The sequence below is a fragment of the Grus americana genome, chromosome 3 (genome assembly GCF_028858705.1).
Source record: "Grus americana isolate bGruAme1 chromosome 3, bGruAme1.mat, whole genome shotgun sequence".
Classification (NCBI taxonomy): domain Eukaryota; kingdom Metazoa; phylum Chordata; class Aves; order Gruiformes; family Gruidae; genus Grus; species Grus americana.
Window position 1 is genome coordinate 95,102,424 of NC_072854.1, and position 22,829 is coordinate 95,125,252.

At 38.1% G+C, this 22,829-nt stretch overlaps 1 protein-coding gene across 2 annotated transcripts in view; it reads left to right on the forward strand.

Moving 5' to 3' along the window:
- BABAM2 (BRISC and BRCA1 A complex member 2) overlaps positions 1 to 22,829 on the forward strand; it is a 178,035-nt gene that overhangs the window by 129,236 nt on the left and 25,970 nt on the right. For both annotated transcript variants that reach the window (XM_054818835.1, XM_054818836.1), the window contains exons 8-10: positions 5,764 to 5,863; positions 7,847 to 7,917; positions 9,225 to 9,307. In XM_054818835.1, coding sequence (XP_054674810.1) covers positions 5,764 to 5,863; positions 7,847 to 7,917; positions 9,225 to 9,307 — 254 coding nt within the window. The remainder of the gene's footprint in view (positions 1 to 5,763; positions 5,864 to 7,846; positions 7,918 to 9,224; positions 9,308 to 22,829) is intronic.

The window sequence follows — 22,829 nt, forward strand, 5'->3', positions numbered from 1 at the left end:
AAAAATGGTAAACTGACAGCAAATCTGGGATCATGGTTGGTAAGGCAGCTTTTGTGGTCACGTGCTTTTATTTGATGTGGTTCCTCATGTCTCCTGTGCCAAATGGTGTAATGTACTAAAGTGATGAAACTGCAGAAAAAAAAAAAAAAAGAGTGAACTATTTACTTCAGCAACAAAGGAGAAAGAGAACGGGGAAGGAGATCAAAGCCTATAGCGTGAGTCTCAAAACAGGAAAAAAGAGTAAAAAGAAGGGAATTTCTTTCCACATGCTTCAGGCTACTCTTGCTTATAGCCATCATGAGTAATAAACCCATTAAATGCTTGTGTAGGTCTGCAACGTGCTTCAGTTTCAAAATAAAACTTACAGGGAGTTAAGAAGGGTGTATCCTGGTGAAAGCAAGGGCTATAAAGTCTAAAGTCTACTTTCCATCACTAGTACATAGATTTGAATGTGTTTTAACATTGGCCACACTGAGAGAAAAACTTGGTTATTTTAAACTGGTATAAAAAGTCTTTCCATGCAGAGGCAAGTTTTTTGTTTATTTACATTTTCAAAACTAGACAAATCTTCAACTGTATCACTCACAATCTTTGAAATTGTCGTTTCCCTATTTTATGTGGTCTTTGCAAAAAGAATACATTGGATTAGGAACATTGTTGAGTGCAGTTGGTATTATGTCCCACTTCCTTTTGATGTCAAGCTCTTTAATGCTGCGTTCACATTGTATACACAGGGGTAAGTGTGATTCTATTTACAGTGCTGTGCCTTCTTCCCAAACACATGGGTCTTACTCTTTCCTCCCTTGGAGGAAAAATAACTGTCACTGTGCAAGGTACCTCTTTTTAAGAGCCTGAAACTTTTCCTTAGATGTTCTTTTCTTTGTGATACTTCTTTGAAAGAAAAGCTTATGCAATTTCAAAGATGGGGAATGGTAACAGGCAAAGGCGAGAGAGAGAACAAAATATATAGACAGTATTATGTGTGTATGGGTGCTTAACTGTAGTACTGTAACCTGTGTTAGTGCATAACTTTATAAACTCTGATAATTTTATTCTTGCAGGACCCTGCAAGATGTATGGGGTAGTCTGAAATAATCCTCATTTTTCAGACACAGCTCAAAAGTTTCCCAGCAATGTAGAGAAACCTGCATTTTTCTGCTCAGAGAAAGAAGGAAGCAAAATGGATTGCAGGGAAGAGGTGTGGGGTGAATGAAGGGAGTTTAGAGGAACTAGGCAAGCCCAAGAGAGCAAGGGCAGAGTTGTTGGGAAGGGGTGGGTAGGATAGGGATGGGAGGAGGAGCATCTTCCTTTGTGTCTTTAAGTCTGCCTTGCCTAACCGCCCACTCTTCTGAGCCTGGGACTTCGAAGCCCCCTTCTTCTTCCCCAGTGCAATGATGTTTTTAAGGAAGGGGAAATAACGTGTTCTTTACATATAAATACTCGAGAACAAAACCAGTCACTTCTGTAAACCTGTGAATTAATGCTATGCTTTTTTTTTTTGTTTTCCTAAAGGATCATTTCTTGAGGAAGACATTTTAATTATAAGCTCTCAAGAAGTGGGAAAGAATTTTGCATTTTGTATGCAGGCCTGAATAAATAGATTCATTGAGAGACAGACAGAGCAAGTCACTTGGAATGCACGAGTCAACAGCAGAAATGTAAACATACTCCAGCTACGCTCCCTGTGTCCCTGCTATTAATGCAGGCTGACTGCTGCTCTTGTTGAATTCAGTCGTGAGTTTCTCTCAAAATCCAGTTGAACTCACAGAGCATGGATCAGAACCGCCTTGTGTCTGACACTCTGGAAACCCAGGAAGACAGGAACTTGCTGCACGGGGGTCTCTGGTCCATCTTAAAATGAGGTGTATGAAGCTGGTTTGCAGAGCTGAGTAGGTTTCGAGTAACAGCAAGTGAATAAAATGCTGAGGCCACCAGATCTTAGTCTCTGTGTTCCAACGTGTTCATGCAACCTTATCTCATAGACAGGTAGATCTACCCTGTATTTATCTTCATCTGGTACCAGTCTTAATGAAATAGCATCTACTAAGACTGTTGCTTCATGAATTATGATAAAGTATAGGAAGCCATTATCAGAATCTGTTAGAATATTAGCCTTTAAAAAGTAGCAGGTTACTGGAAAAAAATTGTGTAAAAATCAAACACAATTCGATTGGTTGTGCTGAAAGGAGACTTAGTCTGGCAGCTGTAGGGGAGCAATATTAATTAGTTTGTGTTTAAAAACAAAATAACTTCCTTATCATATCTCTTGGTGGCTTTTTGGTTTTGGTTTTTCATCTTAATAAAATGATGACGGTTGGACTTGATGATCTTAGAGGTCTTTTCCAACCTTAAAGATTCTATGATTCTATAAAATGAATGTCACCAAGCCTGATAGTGTGATGTTATAGTTGGTTTTATTCCTAGGTATAGAAAAGTGTGTTATTTGTGAGGGGTGTATAACAGTGATACCAAGAAGGAAAGCTTAATCAGAAACAGAGGTATGCAAGATCTGTGCTCTGAGAGGGTCAGCTATCTGGAAAGCAGGTCTGACATGCAGGAATCTTTAGGTTGTGCTGGTGAAATCTCTTGGCAAAGAGAATGTCCTTGACTAGAAAAGGTTTCTTATGGCGTTTTTTGTCTTACGTGGTTTTTTTGATTGGGCTTTGAGGTACCTCAATAAGCAACATTAAATACTGAGCTACATGCTGAAATTCTTTTGCCTAATTTTCTCAGTTTTACATATTTCCTTGCACCTTTTACAGGTTGTTCTTATTTGATGTTGAGTAAGTCACTTCATTCTTCAGCTGCAGGTGTATTATAGGGTTAAAGGAATTATTATAACTTCTTGCCCTGTCTCGTGTTTGTGAGATACTGCAAATATGTCCCTTTGATATGACGGAGACATAGTATAGCATGGTCAAATCAAACTCTGAGCAATAGCTTCCTTACGTGTTTAAAAATAAAAGGTAAATATCAGTTTCATAAGGCAGACGAACCTTAATTGCTGAACGTTTATAGAAAGTTTTGAGATGGTCAGAGGCAGGGTCCTGTGCAAATGCAGTATTTCATTAAAATATTTAATAAGCAAATTCTCTGACCCAGTAGAGGGAACAAAGATGCCTGTCCACTCTTAATTTTCCCTACCCATAATTATTTCTGCAGAACATAAATTACATATTGTACAGCTTTATTCTCTTTTCAGAGGATAATTATACTAGAAATTCCAGCCGCCTTTATGTGGAGGGACCTCTTTCTCAGAAACCACACCTTGTAGCGGTCTGTTTTTCATTTGAGAAGGGTTGAATTCCCATTTACGTCAACAAGTTTTTATGGATTGGCTACTTTCAAAAGATGGATACAGGTAAAATGGGAAGCCCTTATTCACAAATCATAATAATTCAGTCTGGAAGATGTATTGAAAGCTGATGATATAGGAGTGGAGGCTTTTTTGCATGTGAAATCTGTTAGAGATTACTCTTAATTTCATGTCTGCTATTGTAACAGAGAGGAGCCTGTAATTCCTGTTGTAGTCATCTGAGCGTCGCCAGTGGTATCTCCATGCTGAGGGGGAACTTGGACTTGGTGGCAAATGAGGCAAAGCAGGATACAAAACGGACAGTCCCATCCGCTCTGCGTATGACGTTGGAGGCTTTTATGGATATATTTAAATAAGCATTTAAGGAGTTTAATAAACCAAAAGCCAGGGTCTTGAAGTAAGGTTCACAACCTAGTTGTAACATACTAGGAGGGACAAGTCTTTCATTCTCCGTTAAAGACTGATGGACCCAGTATACTTTCAATTTCCTAAGAGCAAACTCCTGTTTCAGAAGTGTTCCAACTTAGCAATAATCTAATAGTTACGCTTCGCTGTTTTTAACATCCACAAGTAGCAAAATTATATTCCTGTGTGAGTAATTTTAGTAAGGGAGTAGCAGCAAGGAATCTGAATTCCGTTTAAAAAAAAAATCCTGTTCAAGTCTTACTTCTGCTGGAAAAGTTTGTTTGTTTTTTTTATGTAGCTGTGGTGTACTCAAGGCTTTTTTTTTTTTCATCGTTGCATATGCAAAATCCAGACCTGCAGAACTGTTCCATGTGGTGAACAGTCTGCTGAACCCAGACTGTTTTGCCTGAGTAGCAGATTTCCATATACCTCATTATGAGTTTGGGGTTTTTTTGATTTATGTAGGCTCTGTTCCTTCAAAGGGATGTACGACTGTAGACCTTTATACATACCAAAGTGATATCTTATCAAGTACTCAGAAAAATACAAGGGCAGGTCCAGTTGGAGAAAAAGAGCCTTTTTTTGCAGAGAAGAACTTACTTTCTAGTCAGTTTAATCTTTCATGGAAACAGCATGCATGTAAACAGGAGACCACAAAGTAACTTAGCTTTTGAAGCTTTTGAATTGTAGCCAACGAGGTTCTAGATATTTAGTGAATAATGTAAGCCACAGCGTGTAATACAAATTCATATCACTTTTGATTAGTAAAAGACTATAAGAAAGATTCAGGTCAGTACTGGTAAAAGTAAGTAGCACGGCCTTTAGCTGGTTCTTATACAACCTGATTTAAATACAAAGTGCTAGATCTTTCCACACCAAAGAAGCCATTATCCTCAGGAATAGCAAGTGTGCTTCAGTCTTGCGTCCTATAATAAAGGCAATTGATTAAGGTGCCTAAATACATCTCTGAAGTTATCTTATTTCTGTGGATTCCTACCATTCAGATGTCCAGTCTGTGCATGGACAGAGTTAATATCTTTGTTCATATTATTTCCTACTGGGGATGAACAAAATCATAGAATCAGGGAACATAATCATAAACCCATGCAGACTGGAGAGAACCTCTGGAGATTGTCTGGCCAAGCCTTTCCTTATGGCAGTTGTTCAGCTGAGCTTTGAGCACCTCTGAGGACAGAGATTCCCCAGCCCCTCTGGGCCTGTCTTCCAGTATTTGATTATTCTGATTGTGAAAATGTTTTTCCTAATAGCTAACCAAACTTCCTTGCAACATGTCTGCGTTGCCTTTCATCCTGTCACTGCGCACTTCTGAGAAGACTACGGCTCCATCTTCTCTATATTTTTACATTAGATAACTGAAGGTATCAATATGCCTTCAATAACAATGTGCCTTCAACTCCCTTCTTCAATATTCCCTCCCTCCCCAACCTTCTCTTAAGACTGCACAAACCCATTTCTTTCAGCATCCCCCGTTACATTGTGTACCTAACAGTCTGTCTGGTCCACTGCCCCCTTGATCTAGTAGGTGAACATCTACGTTGTATTGGGGGGCCCAAAACTGGAGTAAATAGCATGGCTGACGTGCATCTGGCCATCTGTTACTCCTCAGTCTAAATTATTTTGATTATTCTCTAGCTGGTTTGACTGAAGGTGGCATTTTGAATAATTCAAGGCTCAAAGTCCTCTCCTCCAGCTATAACAAGATATCTTAACTACAGTGCTCTGCATCTTATCGATGAGGGCTAAGAAACAGAACTGTTTACAATGAAAAAGCTATTTCCTGATAGAATGCTTTGCATTAGTGATACTCTTGATTAAAGTTGTTTAATTACAGTGGATCGTGGTATAACCTGCTTTTATAGATTAAATCATGCAATATGTTTTATATTGCCACAGCATAAAATGCATTTCCTCAGTCATGGCCCTCTGACTTTAAGCATAGGGAAAGAGGACACTGTAGAAATCACTTTCAAATCCCAGGGACCGTACGTGTAATGTACTGTTAAATTAACTTCTATTTCTAGTGCGCTTGGAGGATCATCTGCCCTTCACATCCCAGCCTTTCCTGGTGGAGGTTGTCTTATCGACTATGTACCCCAAGTATGCCAGCTGCTAACAAACAAGGTACGTTGGTAAAGAGAACTCAATTTTCCTTTCCCTTATGCGCTGTACTGTGTTGTAGTAACACACTGCAGCATTTCCATAGACATTGCCAGGTAGTCCAAGCAGGGCATACTTAAGGTGAACTACACAAGGAATACCTGCTTGATAAGAGCTGAGCACCTAAGCAGGGCGTTGAATAGAATGATTCTTTTAGGTAAAAGCGTGTTTGGGATCAGATCCTGCAGTGGATTTTTCTTATAGTGACATGTTACGATTTGGGATAAAAAGTTACTGTATTGTACAACGCTGCATCATAGCGTACTATTTTGCTAGTAAATACAAATGTATAGTTTGTGTAATATTTTTCCAGTTGGAAGTTCTCATACCACAGTCGTCGTAGATTTTGAGTGCTTTCAGTGATTTTCTTCTCAGATGTTTCTTCCAAATGAACTGAATCAGCAGTCTATTTGGATGTTTATACAGTAATAGCTACTTAAGGTTGCTGAAAAGGTTGTGTTCCGGTTGGCTTACTGCTTAAACAAAAAAGAATGAGAATAGTATTTTGAAAGCTTCTCCATTATTTAAGTGTAATTTTCGAAAGAAAGCTTACAGGCCAACATCAAGGAATCTGCCTATTACAGACCTCCTATTTGTATTTGTATATTATTTTTATCTTCATTTGTCCAAACGAGGAAAATAATTTTATCTTTTAGAAAAAGTTTTTCAAAATGCGTTTCCATAATTATATTTGAATCTATCTTTAGAGTTGTTTTTGTTGTGGTTTTCTGTTAAAATTACTTTCTGTTTTTAAAATCTGCAAGTATACAGGACTGTTTTTATCCTTTCTTAAACAAAGTCCCTTAAGCAAACTTATCATATGTTTTCCTTTTCCCAAAATAACATTTCAGATCCCACACAAAGCCTTCAAAATAATCGTAAGGTTTTTTTATAAAATGAAATAAGTCTCAATTTATAAATAGAATTTAACTTTAAGGGGTACAAGATACCTCTCAGCAATGATTGCATCAGGGCTTTTTCAATAAATTTAGGAAAGTGTTTACCAGCCAAGAAATTCTAGTATTACTATAGCCAAGAAAAATACTCTTCCTGTTCTTTTTCTGTTCGGTGGGGAGAAAAAGGCTTTTAAAATGTTAGTTTCATTCTGGAAGGCAAGGGGATTTACATAGGGATTCACATATGGAACCATACCATAAGTACTTGAAGTACCCAGTGGTAAATCAGATGCTCTCGCAGCCTGACAACACATGGATTGTTTCTGTTATGGGTCAGACCCTGTTCTCACTGTTCTGCTAAGTAATCCCATTCAACTCAATAAGAAAACATACATGGTGCGAGGAGAATTTTGCCTTAAGTCTTCCAAGTTCAGCATTGTCGGATTTTTGTCTGTGCCAGGATGGAAGTCTTTCAAAACCCAGAGCGCCTCAGAAAATGATGCTCGCAGTTGAGTAGGTGGCTCCCTGAGTCAGCATGAAACCACTGAGAGAGCTTAGTGTTAAGAAGATTTTGTTGGAGGTGCAGTCTTCAGAAAACACCCAAGATCAGTTGTGAAATGTATTTTTTTTCCTTTTCTTTTCTTTTATAAACAAAATGTTGTTTTGACACGTAACCAACTGTCGGTTCAGGTAATTATGATTTGCCTATCGTGGCTTCCTGCTCAAACTTCAGCAAGGCAAGGTCGTGCATTCCTTTTCTTCACTCTTTATCTCGTGCAGTTAAACAGCTCTTCAATATATTGTGAAAGACTAAGTTTCACTCAGAAGTGAGTGAAGAGATTTCTTTACCAGATTTTCTGTGTGCAAGATCCACTGTTTGTTTTAAAGGCATTTTAGGATACTTTAGGGAAATCATGCAAGCTAAATGTAGGATTCAGAACTACTACCATGTCAAACATAAATCTTCCTTAACAAGGAATACATGACAAATTGGGAGCATTGGCATTTTTCATCTTTTTATAGCTCTGGATTTGTTTCTTTCTTTTTTAAGGTACAATATGTTATTCAGGGATACCATAAAAGAAGAGAGTATATCGCAGCTTTCCTGAGTCACTTTGGAACGTAAGTTTTCTTTTGATGCATTGGTTTCTGTAGCATGGGGGAAAAGTGTTGTTTTCTGCACATGGTCTGTGCTTTGTGTGACTGGTGTCCACTGGGTAGGATGAAATCTGATCATTTTTCACAGAGTGATGTGTATAGATTGTCTCTCTGTACCAGTACTGGAGCAGAGTTCAGTGTTACTTCACTTGCAGTGAAGTTGTGCCGGTTGCCGATCTGATTTTACTAGAAAATAGCTGACAATGAGAAAAGGTCAGTAGGGATTTTCTCCTTGTGCAAAAGAAATGTGCTTATTTCTGAATAACTGACTGAAGGGGTCTTACAGTAATAGGCAGTGATGGGGAAGTGGGTACGGTTCCAAGCCTTGCGGGAGCCAGAAACCACTGCTTGGCACAAAGGCAGGACTGGGAGACCAGCTGCTCCTGCCGCCGACCAGTGTCTTGTCTCTCGAGAGAAGGGGCTGTCCGGTCGTGTTGAATTCCTGCAGTTCAAAGGTCCGTGGCCTGGCATGATGACACATTAACTTCACAAATCAACTGAGCAGGGATGCCTTGGCACTGTGAAGGGTAGGCACTTTGGTTTCCCACCTAAATCCTGACTTGAGTCAGTCTGGGACATGATGGCAACAGCGACTGCCTGACCAGCAGTGCTTCCCCTCGTTGTGAGGAGAACACTTCAGTATAGAAACGGCCCCAGTGTGCCTGTGCTTGTATTTCGCTTGCAAAGTGGTTCATGAGTCCTGATACAGCTTGAGACTTTTAGAGAATACCGACTCCTGATGGCTGAAATTTTTAATCCATCTACTGAACAAGTCTTCTATATTTAATATTTTGTGTGCTCTCATGCTTTGATTTTTTTATATATACTCTTCTGAATTTTCAAATTTGAACTCTTCTCAGCCTGCGTGTTTTCTGTTTTATCCTGTCACTCACTAAAGAGTTAATAAATAATCTTAATCTGAGTAATATACAGGGAATTTGTGTGTGTACAGTTTTTATGAATTTAGTACTGCAGATGTATTAGCAGGTCTCCATTCTAAAGTGTATTTATATAAACTGAATGTGGCCTTTCTTCGGGTAAGAAACTCCAACACCACAGCATAAATAAGAAGATTATTAATATTAAAAGTTCAATCTAATTTTCATTTGGCTAGAAAATTGTAACCGTTAATAAGTAAAGCAAATACTGGGAGTTTCTGAACAAACAAAAAAAAACATTCCTTGTAATACAGAATTTCGATATTTATCATTTGGTATTAGAATGAATGGTAGTTAAAAATTTTTTTCTTTTTTTGTATTTTTTGTTGATAGTGGTGTGGTGGAATACGATGCAGAAGGCTTCACAAAGCTTACTCTGTTGCTGATGTGGAAAGATTTTTGCTTCCTTGTTCACAGTGAGTAACTCTTTGCCTCAGGCATAAATGTCTATCCTCTTGAAGATACAAGTTCAAAAGGGAAAAATACAATTACAGGAAACAATTTAAAAGTTTTTGCTATTTTTATCCAATGCTTAATGTATTTTTGATGTGGCCATGACACTTGGAAAACACGAAATCGTGATTGTATTTGGAGAAGGGGAGAGGATCCACATCGACAGTGTACTGCCTGCTTTACAGAATGCCAAAAGCATCCTGGGAAGGTTTTCTGATAATTTGATTCAAGATTAAGTTCACAGTTGTAACTCGTCCTTTCAAAAGTGTCAATAATGAGGACCAATACTATATATAACCTGGGAATACCTAAAATCTTCTGTAATTGTCAGGAATTAATGCATTGATAGTGATAGTAAGGACACTTTAGAGTAGGGGAAATACATTAAATGAGAAAAAATCCTATACTGTCGTTAGGAGCCAAAAGTTATTCCTAGACTGAAACTGTGTAGGCAAAACTGTCACAGTATGTAGCTAGATTTGTTGTCATTTGAAATTTTAAAATCAAGATTGTATTACTTTCAAAAAGACATTCTTAATTAAATAAACATATAGGAAGTACTTCATGTAGAAATTAGTATGTGTGGTTTTATTACTGCCTTATACATGGTAAGTAGCAATTATTATTTTTCCCTATGGTAAGGTGAAATTCACAGGTATCAAAGATATTTTGTTCTGGGGAAATTCAGTCACATTACTCTTTATTTTTGATTGTTACATTTCTCATCTTTGATTAAAAAAATTACAGTGCAGTCTGTGCAGCTGCAACATTGGTGGTTGTTAACACTCTAGCACTGGAATACTTCAGATTACGTAGTTTTTGGTTGTGGGCTAGTTTTTCATGTGGAAAACTACTGATGTCTTAATGACATCATAGAAATTTGTCCCAGAGTTTTTAAAGCAAGAAGTGGGGATTGCCATTGTTCAGCAAAGTCCTTCACCATGTGTTGTATTGGAGATCATAAAAAATGGTCTCACCGATCCCTTTCTTCTTATCACCTAAGATCTCCAGATGCTAATGGCAATAAGAAGTCTAGAAAACTCAAACTTGAAATTAAAACATTTCCATCATATTACTATGATTTACGTTGTGGGAAAAAAAATAAAACTGATATTTCTTGAAAAATTGTCCTTATTACATCTTTATTTACCCTTCAACTATAATTGAGAACTGGTCACTGGGTGATTGTCTTCTACAAAATGATGTTTCTTTATGTACAACCTTCTTGAAGATTTACTACCTTTCTTACTCCCCAGTATGTTTGGCTTAATTTTATCAATGTTAAAATTCCTGTGGATTTGATTTTTGCTGTGAGATAATATAACTTAATAGGTATTGAAGCAGTTGCATTTCAGGGGAATCAAAATTCAAATTTCTGTTAAATAACAGAGTAGGGTTTAACTGGGAAATATTCACAGTGCTCAATTTAACTGACATGAAAGCTACAATTATAACTGAATAGTTTATCACTATGTATTAACCCTGTGGCCTTAGAAATCATACAGTGCCTTAAATGTGTAAGCCATTGCATCACCTGCTTGTTCAACAATCCACTGCAAAAACATTTATGTTCCATGCACTGAAGGATATTGCAATGAAAGGACTGAAACCTGCACTTCATTTCCTGAGTGAAGTAATGCAGGCTTTCATCTCTTAACCACTGACATAACTATGTATATTATGGTTGAATATTTAGCAAGCATCTAATAAAATGTCTGGGAGAGATAGCCGTAAGTTGAAAACTGTTTTGCTTTATATATTTAATACATAGTATGTAGAGAAAGTATTCAGAGGAGAATAAATAGGTCAGTATACAGCAAACACCATGGCAAATCAAATGAAAGGAGCCATAGTAAATTTTACCGGCATCTTAACTTCAGTTAAAATTTTAGGTTTAATTGAGATCGTGAGATATATAAACCCTAATGTGAGTTGTACTTCCTTTAAAAGAGGCATTCAGAGATTTTAAAAAATAACTTTGGGGGGTTTTTTTGCAAATAGTTGCACTCAAAGTTCCAAACTCATTTGGAAACTAGGAAGCAAAACACATTAGAAGTGAAATTACTCAGAATAGTTTTATTGAGTAAATTGAATTAAAGATAAGAGGAGAGAAACAGGAAAGTAGTTCTGGATTGCCAAAGCCCAATAACCTCAGAACAATTTCACTTGCTAAAAACAAATGGTTTGTGCCGTATTTACAGAATGAAGAGCAAAGTCTACCCATTGTACCTTAAAACACAGAAGAGCTACCTAATTGCAAACTTAATCATTAGATTAATGTAGCTGCTGAAGTTGTTATATTAGATCAAAGAGCAGTCAAAGGAACTGTTGCTTTAGTGGTTTAGTTCTAAAAATTGATCAAGTGCTTTCAAATATATGACAGAAGAAATAAACATTCAGAGAAGTTCATGCATCCATATGGAAGAGGAAATCGTTAATCAGGCTTAGGGCTTTTGATATTGATACTGTTTATGAGTAAGTCTCAGTACAACGCTTTATAAGTAAACTTCGATATATTGCTGATTTCTTTCAGCAATGATTAGTTTTTGGAGATAAATATTTCTTCATATTCTTGTTCCTGCATACATTCTATGTATTTATGCAGTATATAAATCTATACACAAGTTACATTATTTGTGCACAATTAAGAGTTAAGTAGCCTTATTGGCATGGACACAAGAATAGGACTCCAAAGCAGCCCGTAATATAGGCTTTTCAAAGATTAATTTTTATCTTACAAGATTTTTAGGTTATCAGCACAAAGGAGATTGACAGAAGCTGAACCATTGCAATAACAAATGAAACCCTGCTTGTGTTAGTGGTTATTTGTTTAAGACATCTTGAAAAGGCCAGATATTAAACTAAAAAGGTTTTGTTTCACTGAACAATATTTCAGGGGATGGGGAATGTTGGAAGCTGGCAGCATTTGTATCTTAAGTTTGTATGTTTCTCAGATTGAATTTGGTGGGAACACTTGCCGCCACTGACCTTGGCTAACTGTAAGGGATTTCAGCTTCTGCGTTGGGTAATGCCAGCGTCCCAGGAGGTCCGAAGTGCTGGTCATGTAAAAGCTAAAGTTTAATTGACAAGCTTGCTTCCTGTGGGAGTGGCAACTGAATTAGCTTTTTGTCCACCCTCTTACCTATCTGTGCAGCTAGGTGGTTACCCCTGTCAGAGAATAGATCAGAAACAGGCAGCAGCTCAGCAAAACGGAGGCTTTTACGCAGGAGAGAGAAGCAAGCAAGGGGCCTAGAGCATTAATTGGGTTATGGGAGGTTATACCTCCAAGTGTCAGTCTTTGGGCAAACACCCGCTTCTGGATTCAGGGTTTTTTGGTGGAAGTCATCAATGCCAGCTTCTGATGCACTCCTGCTTGAATATTGCTATCTGCACACATTTGTAGCAGAGCAGTTTGCGCCAGTGCAGTCAGCTTACGTGGTTTGAATTGATGGCCTGAGCTAAACAATTGAGGTTCGCTCACATAAACCTCTTTGGATCTGGATTAGCATATCTGTCCACAGCCTCAGAAAGCAGCTTGGAAAACAAGGACACAAAGAAAGAATTTTTGGTAGTCGTGTTTGTCAAATGAGGCTTGGGAGGAGGGGGGAAAAAAAATAGGACATTTTGGGAAAGAGCATTAGTAGCTGGGAAGACGAGTTTACACTACTGTGCAAAGAAAGTGCAGTTTATTCCAGTAGTGTTCAGAGAAAGAGGAATGTATGCCTACTCACTGTAAATAAACAAAATTGTGTTGAAGAAGTAATTTGTTCTATCAGTTCTCTTTCGAAGCAGAAATAACTCATTAGGCTTCAGTTATTGTTTTAATCATTCAGTATAGAGCAGCAGTAATCCTTGGAATTTAGGTAAATGTTAATTTTTCAAGCACCCAGTGTAGTTTAAGTTGTTACCTGCCCTTTAAAGGGATTGCTTCATCTCTGGAAAGTCAATGGAACAGAGCTAATGAGCAGTCCTCAGTCCCTACATCTATTCCTCCTGCAGCTGTTTAAATAAACAAGTTAGACTTTGTGGTAGTAAATGGCTAGCAGGGAGGTTTAGTAAAGTCTTAAATGGAAGATTTTCCCTAGTTGAACGTGTGTCTGATCACTCAGTGTTTGCTATTTGGGTTTAGAAGGCAAAAGTATTTTCTTTCATCTAAGATTGCATTTATTGTTCTTTTTGAAAATGCTTCTGCAGATTCCTATTTGAAAAGTCACATGCCTACCACAATAACTCCACAGTCACTGAGATAATAAAAATGTTTAAGAAATATTTGTTTATCCGAGCAATTTAGAACCCAGAAAATGAGACAGTTTCGTCTAAACATTCCTGTATATATTTCAGTAAACCTTTATCTGCCTGTAGTTTTGGCTGTAGAGCCCTCTCTGTTATGTGGGACCTACAGATCTTGTTAAATGTAAACATGAGAAGTAGCTAGTGTTTGTTGTTTTGATAGTGTTTAATGCAGTTGGAATATGCTCAATGACTCCTGTGTGCTACTGGAGTATGAATAACCATTTGAGTGGGGTTGGTAGTTTGGGAGACCTTTTTTCAGTTTTCTGTCATGTAAGATTTGCTCACATACCTTTTGGAAGCCGAAAAGAAGATAGCCTTCAAGAGTTGCTCTTCCTCATCAATATCAGTACCTGGCGGTCATCTCTATTAACACTTAACATTCCAGGGGAAAAAGTCTTTGGAGGAAATTAAGAATGCATTGACTTTACTTCTTCAGGGAAGTTAGTCTGATTGTGAAAGAGAAGCCTCTTCAAGAAAAGGTATGGAAAAATTAACTGCTGTCTGCCCGAGTCGTTTACTGAAAAAGGGCCAAGTGTTGAGTGGAATATTTACGTTAGATCGCTTCTGTGAGCTTTTATCTAATGAGATGTTTTGGCTTCCTTCCATAGTGCATTTATTTTATTCTTCTCACTGTTCCTTATATGAAAACAGGAATTTATGACACACTGAAAACTAAGGGAGAAGGAAAAAGAGAACATGACAGTGTGAAAAACAAGGTATAGGAGAATGGAGCGATGTCTGGTAGCATCAGGAAAGCAAGATAGTTCAGAAATGTCAAGCATAACAAAATAAACGGTTCAGGAGTCGAGTAGGAGAAGTTCGATGCTGATCAAAAAAGTCTGCAAAGATTATATAGGGATGTCATTTCGTTCTTAAATGAGAAACTGGAGATTAACAAAGCCCCAGTGATGTAAAATTGGTTGGCAGAAGTCAAAAGCCATTTGGATCTTATGCTTGGGAGTAATTTTTGGACTGTTCAGTAAGCAGGTAACGGGGTCTTTTCCTCTGCCTCTCTCGGTGCTTTTAGTCGGTACCACGTGTTTCTTTGAACCTGGTCTTGAAAGTTCCTGAGCACATGTCATTCTGCCTACAGCAAACTATACCCTGAGCAGAGAGGGTCTCTTCAAAACTTTGTACGTTGTTTTAATCACCACAAAATAAAGCATTCTCTGACGTTGCCTGGGTAGTGAGGTGCATATTGCTTAACTGCAGTCAATGAAAGCTGCAGATACGCTGCAGTGCTGTGGATCAGGCAGTGCGATGGAAAAGTAGCCTGAGTCACAGGCGCACGGTTAACTAGTCATAGGCAGGGGCTAATACCAGGACTGAATTGCAGCATTTGGAAAATTAATTAGCCTTTTGCTGATCATTTTCCCTCCATTGCGTATTTTTCTCCTTTATTTCTAAGGGACGCTGCCAACAAGATTTAGTTTGAAATTTGTATTGAAAGCTGATAATTTAATTTTTGTCATTAAGAGTATGTTAAACATCGTGTTCCTTTGATTCCATCCTGGATATTTACTTGTACGTGAGCTGAATGAAATTTTCCGTATTTAAGTATTCATAATGGGTGCAAGTGAACCTGAAAACAGAGGTTTTCTTTTCCTCTTTTTCTGTTTCTCTCTTAATTTTGTAATCATGTCACTCACTATAAACTAGTTTTAGGTTAATATTTTAAATTCTGCTAAAAAAGCGAGAATGGACACAAGGCAATTCATAAAACTTGATATGAACAGCAACAAAAAGAAAACTGTTGTGATAAGAACTCGGTTTTACAAGTATTTTATGATGGCCTGATGTGGGTGGACTGGCAAAGTATTTTTAAGTGTCACTTTGCTGTGCATATTACCTTTTTAATTTCTGAGAAACACATATATTTTCCATACCTTTAAAACTGTAGCATATTGCTGTAGGCATTAATTGATGTTATTCCAGGAACTACGAGCACTTTAACAAATGGACTGAAATGTTTTGTAATAACTTGTTATAAAATCGCACTTTTCAGAAAACTGAACTATTGCTTTTTTTTACCTAACAGATATATCTAGAGTACTACTGCTATGTGCTCAAGTATATGGCAGGTAACTAATAAATTCTCAGAAAAGATGCCTGAGATAGAGAAGTGATATAATCCTATTTTATCCACTCAATTTGGGGGGAAAAAGTAATTAGGTCACAAAAAGTCATTGACAGACTTGAGTAGAGATCCTGGTATTTTTAATTCTTACTGTATGTCTATGTCTTGTGTCTACACATTTTGACATTGTCTCACATGGCATTCACAGATAGTTTTTCTCTAAGGTGAGAACTACATCAAAGGTGTGAGATACAGAAAGTTGAAAATTGTTCATAGTAGCAAGTATAAAGGAAATACTTTGTTTTCAGTCTGGAAAGGAGATGATGAGCATCGGTTTCACAGGGATCAGTCTGAGTTCAATACCAGAAAAAAAACCAGGGTGATACAGAACACCACATGATTATTAGAGAGGCGAATTTTCTAGAACTAAGAGCTGCATCAAGGAAAGAAAGATTTTCTGAATCCTTCTTCCCTACCTCCTTCCTCTTTCTCCCCAGTGACAATTACTTCCTCGTCACAGTAAACTTTTTCTAAGAGTCTATATGTAACACAGCAATAGCACACAAAGGCAACTGCTGCATGACTTTTATGAAATAGATAATTTACTTTTGAATAATAATAAGTACACCTTGCTTTAGAGATGGAACTCATCACAAAGATGTTTAAATGTCTAAACGAGGGAAGGAGGGAGTGCTTAAATTGCTTTTCTGTCTCCTTTGTCACCAGTTCCCCTGCCCCATTCAGCAGCAGTCCCACGTTTTCCCAGGCCCCCCTTTTGCTGTTGCTGTTCCTGTAGCAGCCCATCTTGTTGTCCTTAACTCCCCTCACCAGGTTCAACTCCAGGTGAGCTTTGACATTCCTAACCCGGTCTCTGCACGCTCAGGGAGTGTCCACATCTCATGTGCTTCTTTTTATGCTGTGAGTTTTGTCAGGAGCTCCTTGTTCATCCATGTCAGCCTCCTGCTTGACTTTCTGCTCATTTGGATGGACCATTCTTGAGCTTGTAGGAGGTGATCATGGCCCCCTCTTCTCTCCAGGACCATCATCCCATAGGATTCTTCCATGAGAGGAGCAAGATCTCTGAACGGCCCGAAGTCTGCACGCTGAAGCTTAGGGTTGTGATCCTGCTATTTGTCTGTCTTCATCCTCAAATGGAGTATTCAGAAGAGAGCACCAAAAATGACTAGTAGTCTAGAAAGCACAGCTTAAAAGAATGTGTTCCACAAACTAGTTCTTCAGGTCATCAAAAGACACTAGAGGGATAAGCCTTCAGAAGTGTGAAAGGTGGCTTCAAGGGCAAGAGTGATAAAGTGTAACATTCGGGAGTGGGAAGAAGCAATGGGCCTATATTGCAGTAAAGTAGATTTCAGTTTAGCTTTAAAAATATCTGGAGCTGCTTAGTTGGCTGGTCGGGTCGGGCAGGATTACACTGCGTTGTGATTTGAAAGCCGTAAGCCTGCGTGGAGCAAAGCTTGAAGGAACAGGATAGCATGTCTGTCAGCAAAGGGCCCTTCCGTGTCAGCGAAGGGTCCTCTTGACCTGCAGGGTTATGTCACGCTGATCACAGATGAGAATGAAAGAAATCGGTTTCCTTTCAAATCCCAGGCAGCATTTAAAACAGGAAAAAGAACTTACTTGCAAGCCTCCTAAGCTTAATAAAGTATCAGTGAGAGTAGCCAGTGATTTTGCACAGCTGCTTTTCAGGTGAAAACATCCTTTAGGAGTCTTCCTGTCCTGCTGGAAAGTAGTGGAGAGCTTCCCAGCATTCAGCAGTGCGTCCTTGTACTGGGGAGGCAGAGGAAAAGTTTTCGCCTGTTCTCCAGCAGTAGCACGCGATGGTCACCAGCCTGTGCCAAGAAAGGGCACAGCTTGCTTTTTACGCCCATAAAAATGCAACTGTATTTAAAGTGTAAGCTTCAAGCAATTCAGATGGAGAAGAGGCAGCTTTTAGTAGCATCAATCTCATCAGCACTTAGCGAAGTTACTATAGAAACTGTTACAGCAGAAACAATAAAAGGAAATAAAAACGGAAGGGGGAGGGAATGAAGATCTTTAAGAATTTGAAGTAAAAATAAAGCGAAATAGATGTCACTAGCTGAAACTAGTGAGGTAAAAATAAAAAAAAACCTTTCTCTTAATTAAAATAATTACGGTTACAGAAATTAGAGAAGGAAAAGACCTGTGAGGCCATTATGCCATTTCTTTGGGCTCAATAGAGGATTATGAGATATTCCTATTTTTAGGAGGTAGTCCAGTCTTGCTGTAAAAGTCCAAAAGAGTGTGACATAGTTGAGGTGGGTGATGACACTCCAAAGCAAGACGGCATTCTAAAGCAGGTTTTGGGTTAAGTTACATCACTTTTTCATGGTCTTTGACCGCATGGCTGGAAACTGCTTGACGAGTATCTTGGTTTGATCTGTTACTTGGTTCCTCTGTAAGACTAAACAAAGAATTAGATACTCTGTCTGCAGCGCATGACTGTAACTTAAGGTATTTAAACTATTTTTGTCATATTTTTTAAAAATTCTGGTTTTGCATGAAAGATAGGGTACTTAAAAAGAAAGGATATCATACAGACATGGGATATTTTTACAACCATATCATCTGCCTATGTTGAAAGAAAATCAAAACAATAGTAATCATAAATCTGGTTGCCGTTGGTGTCTGGACTATATTGCAGTTCCCATTATCAGTGAAATGAGAACCGCAAGATAGATACAGCAGTGTCATGCAGTCCTCTTCAAATAAAAACGGGTTACATACTTTGTATTAAAAAAAAACCAACAAACAAACCAAAACCAAGAAAACCCAGTGATAAATTTATTCTAGTCTCATTGAAATCAACAAGTAAACAAATCTACTCTTTGTAATGTGTCAAAATAGTTTAATCCATCACAATTCATTGTTTCAATTCTTCAGAAATATTGAAGGGCTGTCTAAGAGCACTGGAATTAAAGGTAACCCCTTCTGTATCTGAGACTTTGAAGTTGGCCATTTCCATAGATGTGGTGATGTCATAAGACACATTAGGGAAAGGGACGTACTGTTGGTGCAAAAAATTTAAAAAAAGAGGAACCAATTCTTATTTCAAATCTAGCCTGGACTAACAATAACTGAAAGTCATTCCTGTCCAATTAAAAAAAGAAGAAGGAAAAAATAAGGAAAACTAGATTGTCCTTCAAGCATTCCTTAGTGTCACAATGAACATCACCAAAGTTACTGCAAACCTGGCATTTGCCAGCACTTTCAATACCTGGTGTCAGCCGCCTCTCATTCTGGAGGTAATGCGTTAAACCTGTGCTAAAGAAAAGGTTCCTCAGCATTTGCCTCCTTTCTTATCCCAGCTGTATTCTTCCTAACATCCTTCTAGTAACTTTATCTTCTAAACATCTCAGTGGGCTCCCTTCCCATTCTTGGGTATTATACTTGCTGACAAAGGTCAAGAAAATCTTATGTTGTTGAGGATCAGTCATTACACAAATGCAGTTCAGGACTGGCTTCTTAGCGAGTTCTGTTGCCAGACCCCTTTCCCAGTACAGAACAAGGAGCTGCGAATTTCATGTATTTATGTAAATTGTCATAATCCCTTTTTCCATTATACCAATCACATTTCAATGTTTATCCTCCATTGGTTAATATTGTACGTTCAGTTAATACAGAACTGATGCAGTTAAGAAAAAAAAATAGTTGTTTCTTTTTTCATAGTATTTATTGGGAAGAATTTTGTGTATGTCATCTTACTCATTTACTGTACAAGTGTTCACTTTGCCAATGGGGTGGATATTTCCCATAGCAAGGGCAGACTTAATTATTTCAAACCCAGCTGTGATTACTGACACACCCAAAGTGCCATAAGTATTTCAGCTAAAATTCCATAAACAACTTTTCATTTCATATTTGAAATTTTGAAATGTTGATTTCAAAATAGCATCTTCCTGCAAATAACATGTTTTTCTGCAGAAGGGATGTTGGCCCTAATAATATTTCATTGAAATTCCTATGACTGTGCTCTGTTAACCTAAAGTCCCACACTAATGTCATTGATATGTTATTTGTCATCCTTGCTCTCTAATTCTTGCAAGACTGCATCATCACGCACCAAAGCGGGATAGCTGTGGCATTTTGTAATTCTCTGTGTGTTCTGAGCCAAATTCACCCTTTCATTTTTTGCCAGTAGAATGTAGGCTAAAGACCTTCAGCATGGAAGCGTTGAGGAAAGATTCACTATGCAAAGTAGCCTGAAATCCTGCCCTGCAGAGATTTGTGTTAGCCCCTGCAGTCCCCAGAATGGTTGTGGCTGAATCTGTTCAGGTTTCTCAGTAGGTACAGTGATCAATATGATTTTTGAAAGGCCTTCTGTACTGGGATTTCTGTGTATAAAAGTGAAGATAACTGTTTTCCCTTGAACTTAGGTGAAGATTTTTCACCCATCGTACAGGCTGTCTGGAACAGCTTTCCCATAGGAGAAGTCATGTCAGAAAACCTACAAGAAAAATTCTTTTTAAAATAGAGCTTGATAGATGTGTAAGGAGCATTATATAATACGGTGTCTGTGTTACCACCAAGTTGCATTGTAAATTCACATGGGTCTCATCCACATTAACACATCGTGAAAACTGGAGAGCTCTGAGTTCAAGGAACTTTTCAGCCTGAGGCAGTGCATTCAAGTCCACGAGTTGTTTTTGCCAGCAGTGTGAGCTCGGTTGCAAGTAAAGGCACAGAGAATGTGAAATTCAGTGAACCAAAAAAAGAACTAGCAAAACGATAATGAATATATACTAATAAGAGACAGTTCTGGAGCCTGGAGTATGTGTTTCCTGTTTCCATGACTGACTTCATCAGAAGTACTTGAATGCAGACGCAGTCTCTGGCCAAAGTTGGATGATAAGTAGGGAGTGAGTCAGGGGATTTCGGGAAGACAACGGATAGTATCAGGCTAAGATTGTTCAGTGTTCTCTGGAGATTTGGGTTTAGCACATCTTTCCTGTACTTTTCTTGTTTTTCTGGTGAAATAATTTAAACAAAACCCTTCACGTGCCCAGTAATCATTGATTCTGAAGTACCTACTACAGCAGCCGATGTTGAAAGGGGTTGTGTTTGGCTACATGAAGGATTATCTACTATTACATCTCAGAAGAGTGGGGTCCCACAGGCTGGCACTCAGCATCACTAGACAAGCTGACTATCCTTTCCTTGTTCTTCCATTCCTGGTCTGGAATCCCTAAATACCCTCTCAACTCATAAAGGTGCTGTGAAACAATTTTTTTTAATATTTTATGCACCTATCATGATCTCTTATGATGATTGGAATCATCACATTGAAAAGCTCATTCAGAAATGAATACATATTTAATCAGAGCAATGCTTCAGTGTTGTGCAGTAAATAAATGCAGAGAGGTCGATTCTGTCTGATGGGGCAAACCAGAGCAGTGTCTCTTTTGGCCAGTTCTGGCCAGCCTGGGAACTGAACTGGAAGGAATACCGTGTTATCTTGTGCTTGAAGGCTGCTCCATAAAGCAAGTAGAGATTGAATTAAGGTCGTGCGGGCCATGAAATCTTGGAGAAGTAGAAATCTCAGCAGTAAAATATCCAGACCAGCCAATGTTTATGAGTGTAAAACAAATTACAGGTGCAATAAACTGCAGCAGATTCAAGCATCCGGAAGGTTAGTAAGATAACCAGTATAGTATCATCCAAGCATTGAAATGGTGCGTAATACTCAGTGAGTAAATGTTGACTTCTGTGAAAATAAATACCTAGATTTATCCAGTGCCTTACAAAAGATGAATATACCTTTTCTCTAGAGCAGGGGAACAGTATAGGGAAAATTTTCTAAATATTGCCATCTAAGTGCTTTGAAATATTTGTATGGTAGCATACATTTCAAGCGTGTTTTTACTTCTCTCCAGTGCTTAAAGGCGGGGTGAACCTGCCCTTCTGAGCATTTTTCCTTCAGAAACCCTGTAGCAGCACTGGTATGTGTTTTTGCCAAGACACCCCTTCCACATTTCATACCCTCTTTAAAAAGCTATAAAATGAGATGGTAAAGATACTGTTTTAGAGTTAATAAGACTGTCAAAAGCAACTCTGTAGTTGTCGACATAAGCTTAACAAACTAGGTAACCTGTTCCAGATCTCAGTATGGTAGTTCTTTACAAAAATGAACAATTAAGCCTTACTGATTCATTGCACAGTTGTTTAGTTATTAGTGAATCAGGATTTTGGCTTTAAGATAACTATGTTTTGAATATACGTATGCATTAAATGCAAACTAAGGCAAGAGAAGCAAATTTGTGTGTTACTTCTCGATAGTTTCTTATGTTTCAAAAAGAGAGCAACTTCAACTATTTATAAACTGTAATTAAGTTTCTTTACAACATGACTCATTCGCAACAAGCAAGTCCTTTTTCTTTCGCTTTCTTATGAACTGTGTGGGAAAATTAGGGTTCAATCACCAAAGAATTTACTCAATGCTTAATTACCCAAAACAGCCCTCCAAGTTCTGCTCCTGTAGAGCTTTCATAAAGACGTGATTTTCCCCGCACTATGGTTTCCTAAAACCTGACTTTTAAAAAATGATCTGTAAATTGTAACATAGGACAAAGCACTGTTTTACTATGGTATTGGCTTCTTTCTCCAGTCTGCTGCTTTGAGCTCCTCTTATATTAACAGTGTGATGCTTAGGAAAGCCAAAGTAAGAAATCATCAGGATTAAATTACTTTGAGTATGGAACTGAATTAGAAAGCTTTACTTTCCTGAATGAGCTAATTGTTTAAATTTTCCAAAGGAAATGTTTCTATTTCTGTGAGAGGAGGGTAAATGGGACTTCCTCTGACATAATTTTCATTTTAAATCTGAGTTTGACAGCAAGATTTTTACCTTCGTAACCAAATATTACTTCTTAAGTGCATGACTTGTATAAGCTTGCTAGTTTAAAAGTGACTCACTCACATAGATGAAGTTATTTTTAGGGAGATAATTTGCACTGTTTAAAAGAGAGGAAAAAAGGGAGAGAGAGTCCTACTAAGAGCTAGATCCCTCATTATAGTTTACCGAGCCCGTGAACCCAGCATCCAAGCAAAAGATGACTAAGCAAGGGGTCTATTGGTACTTT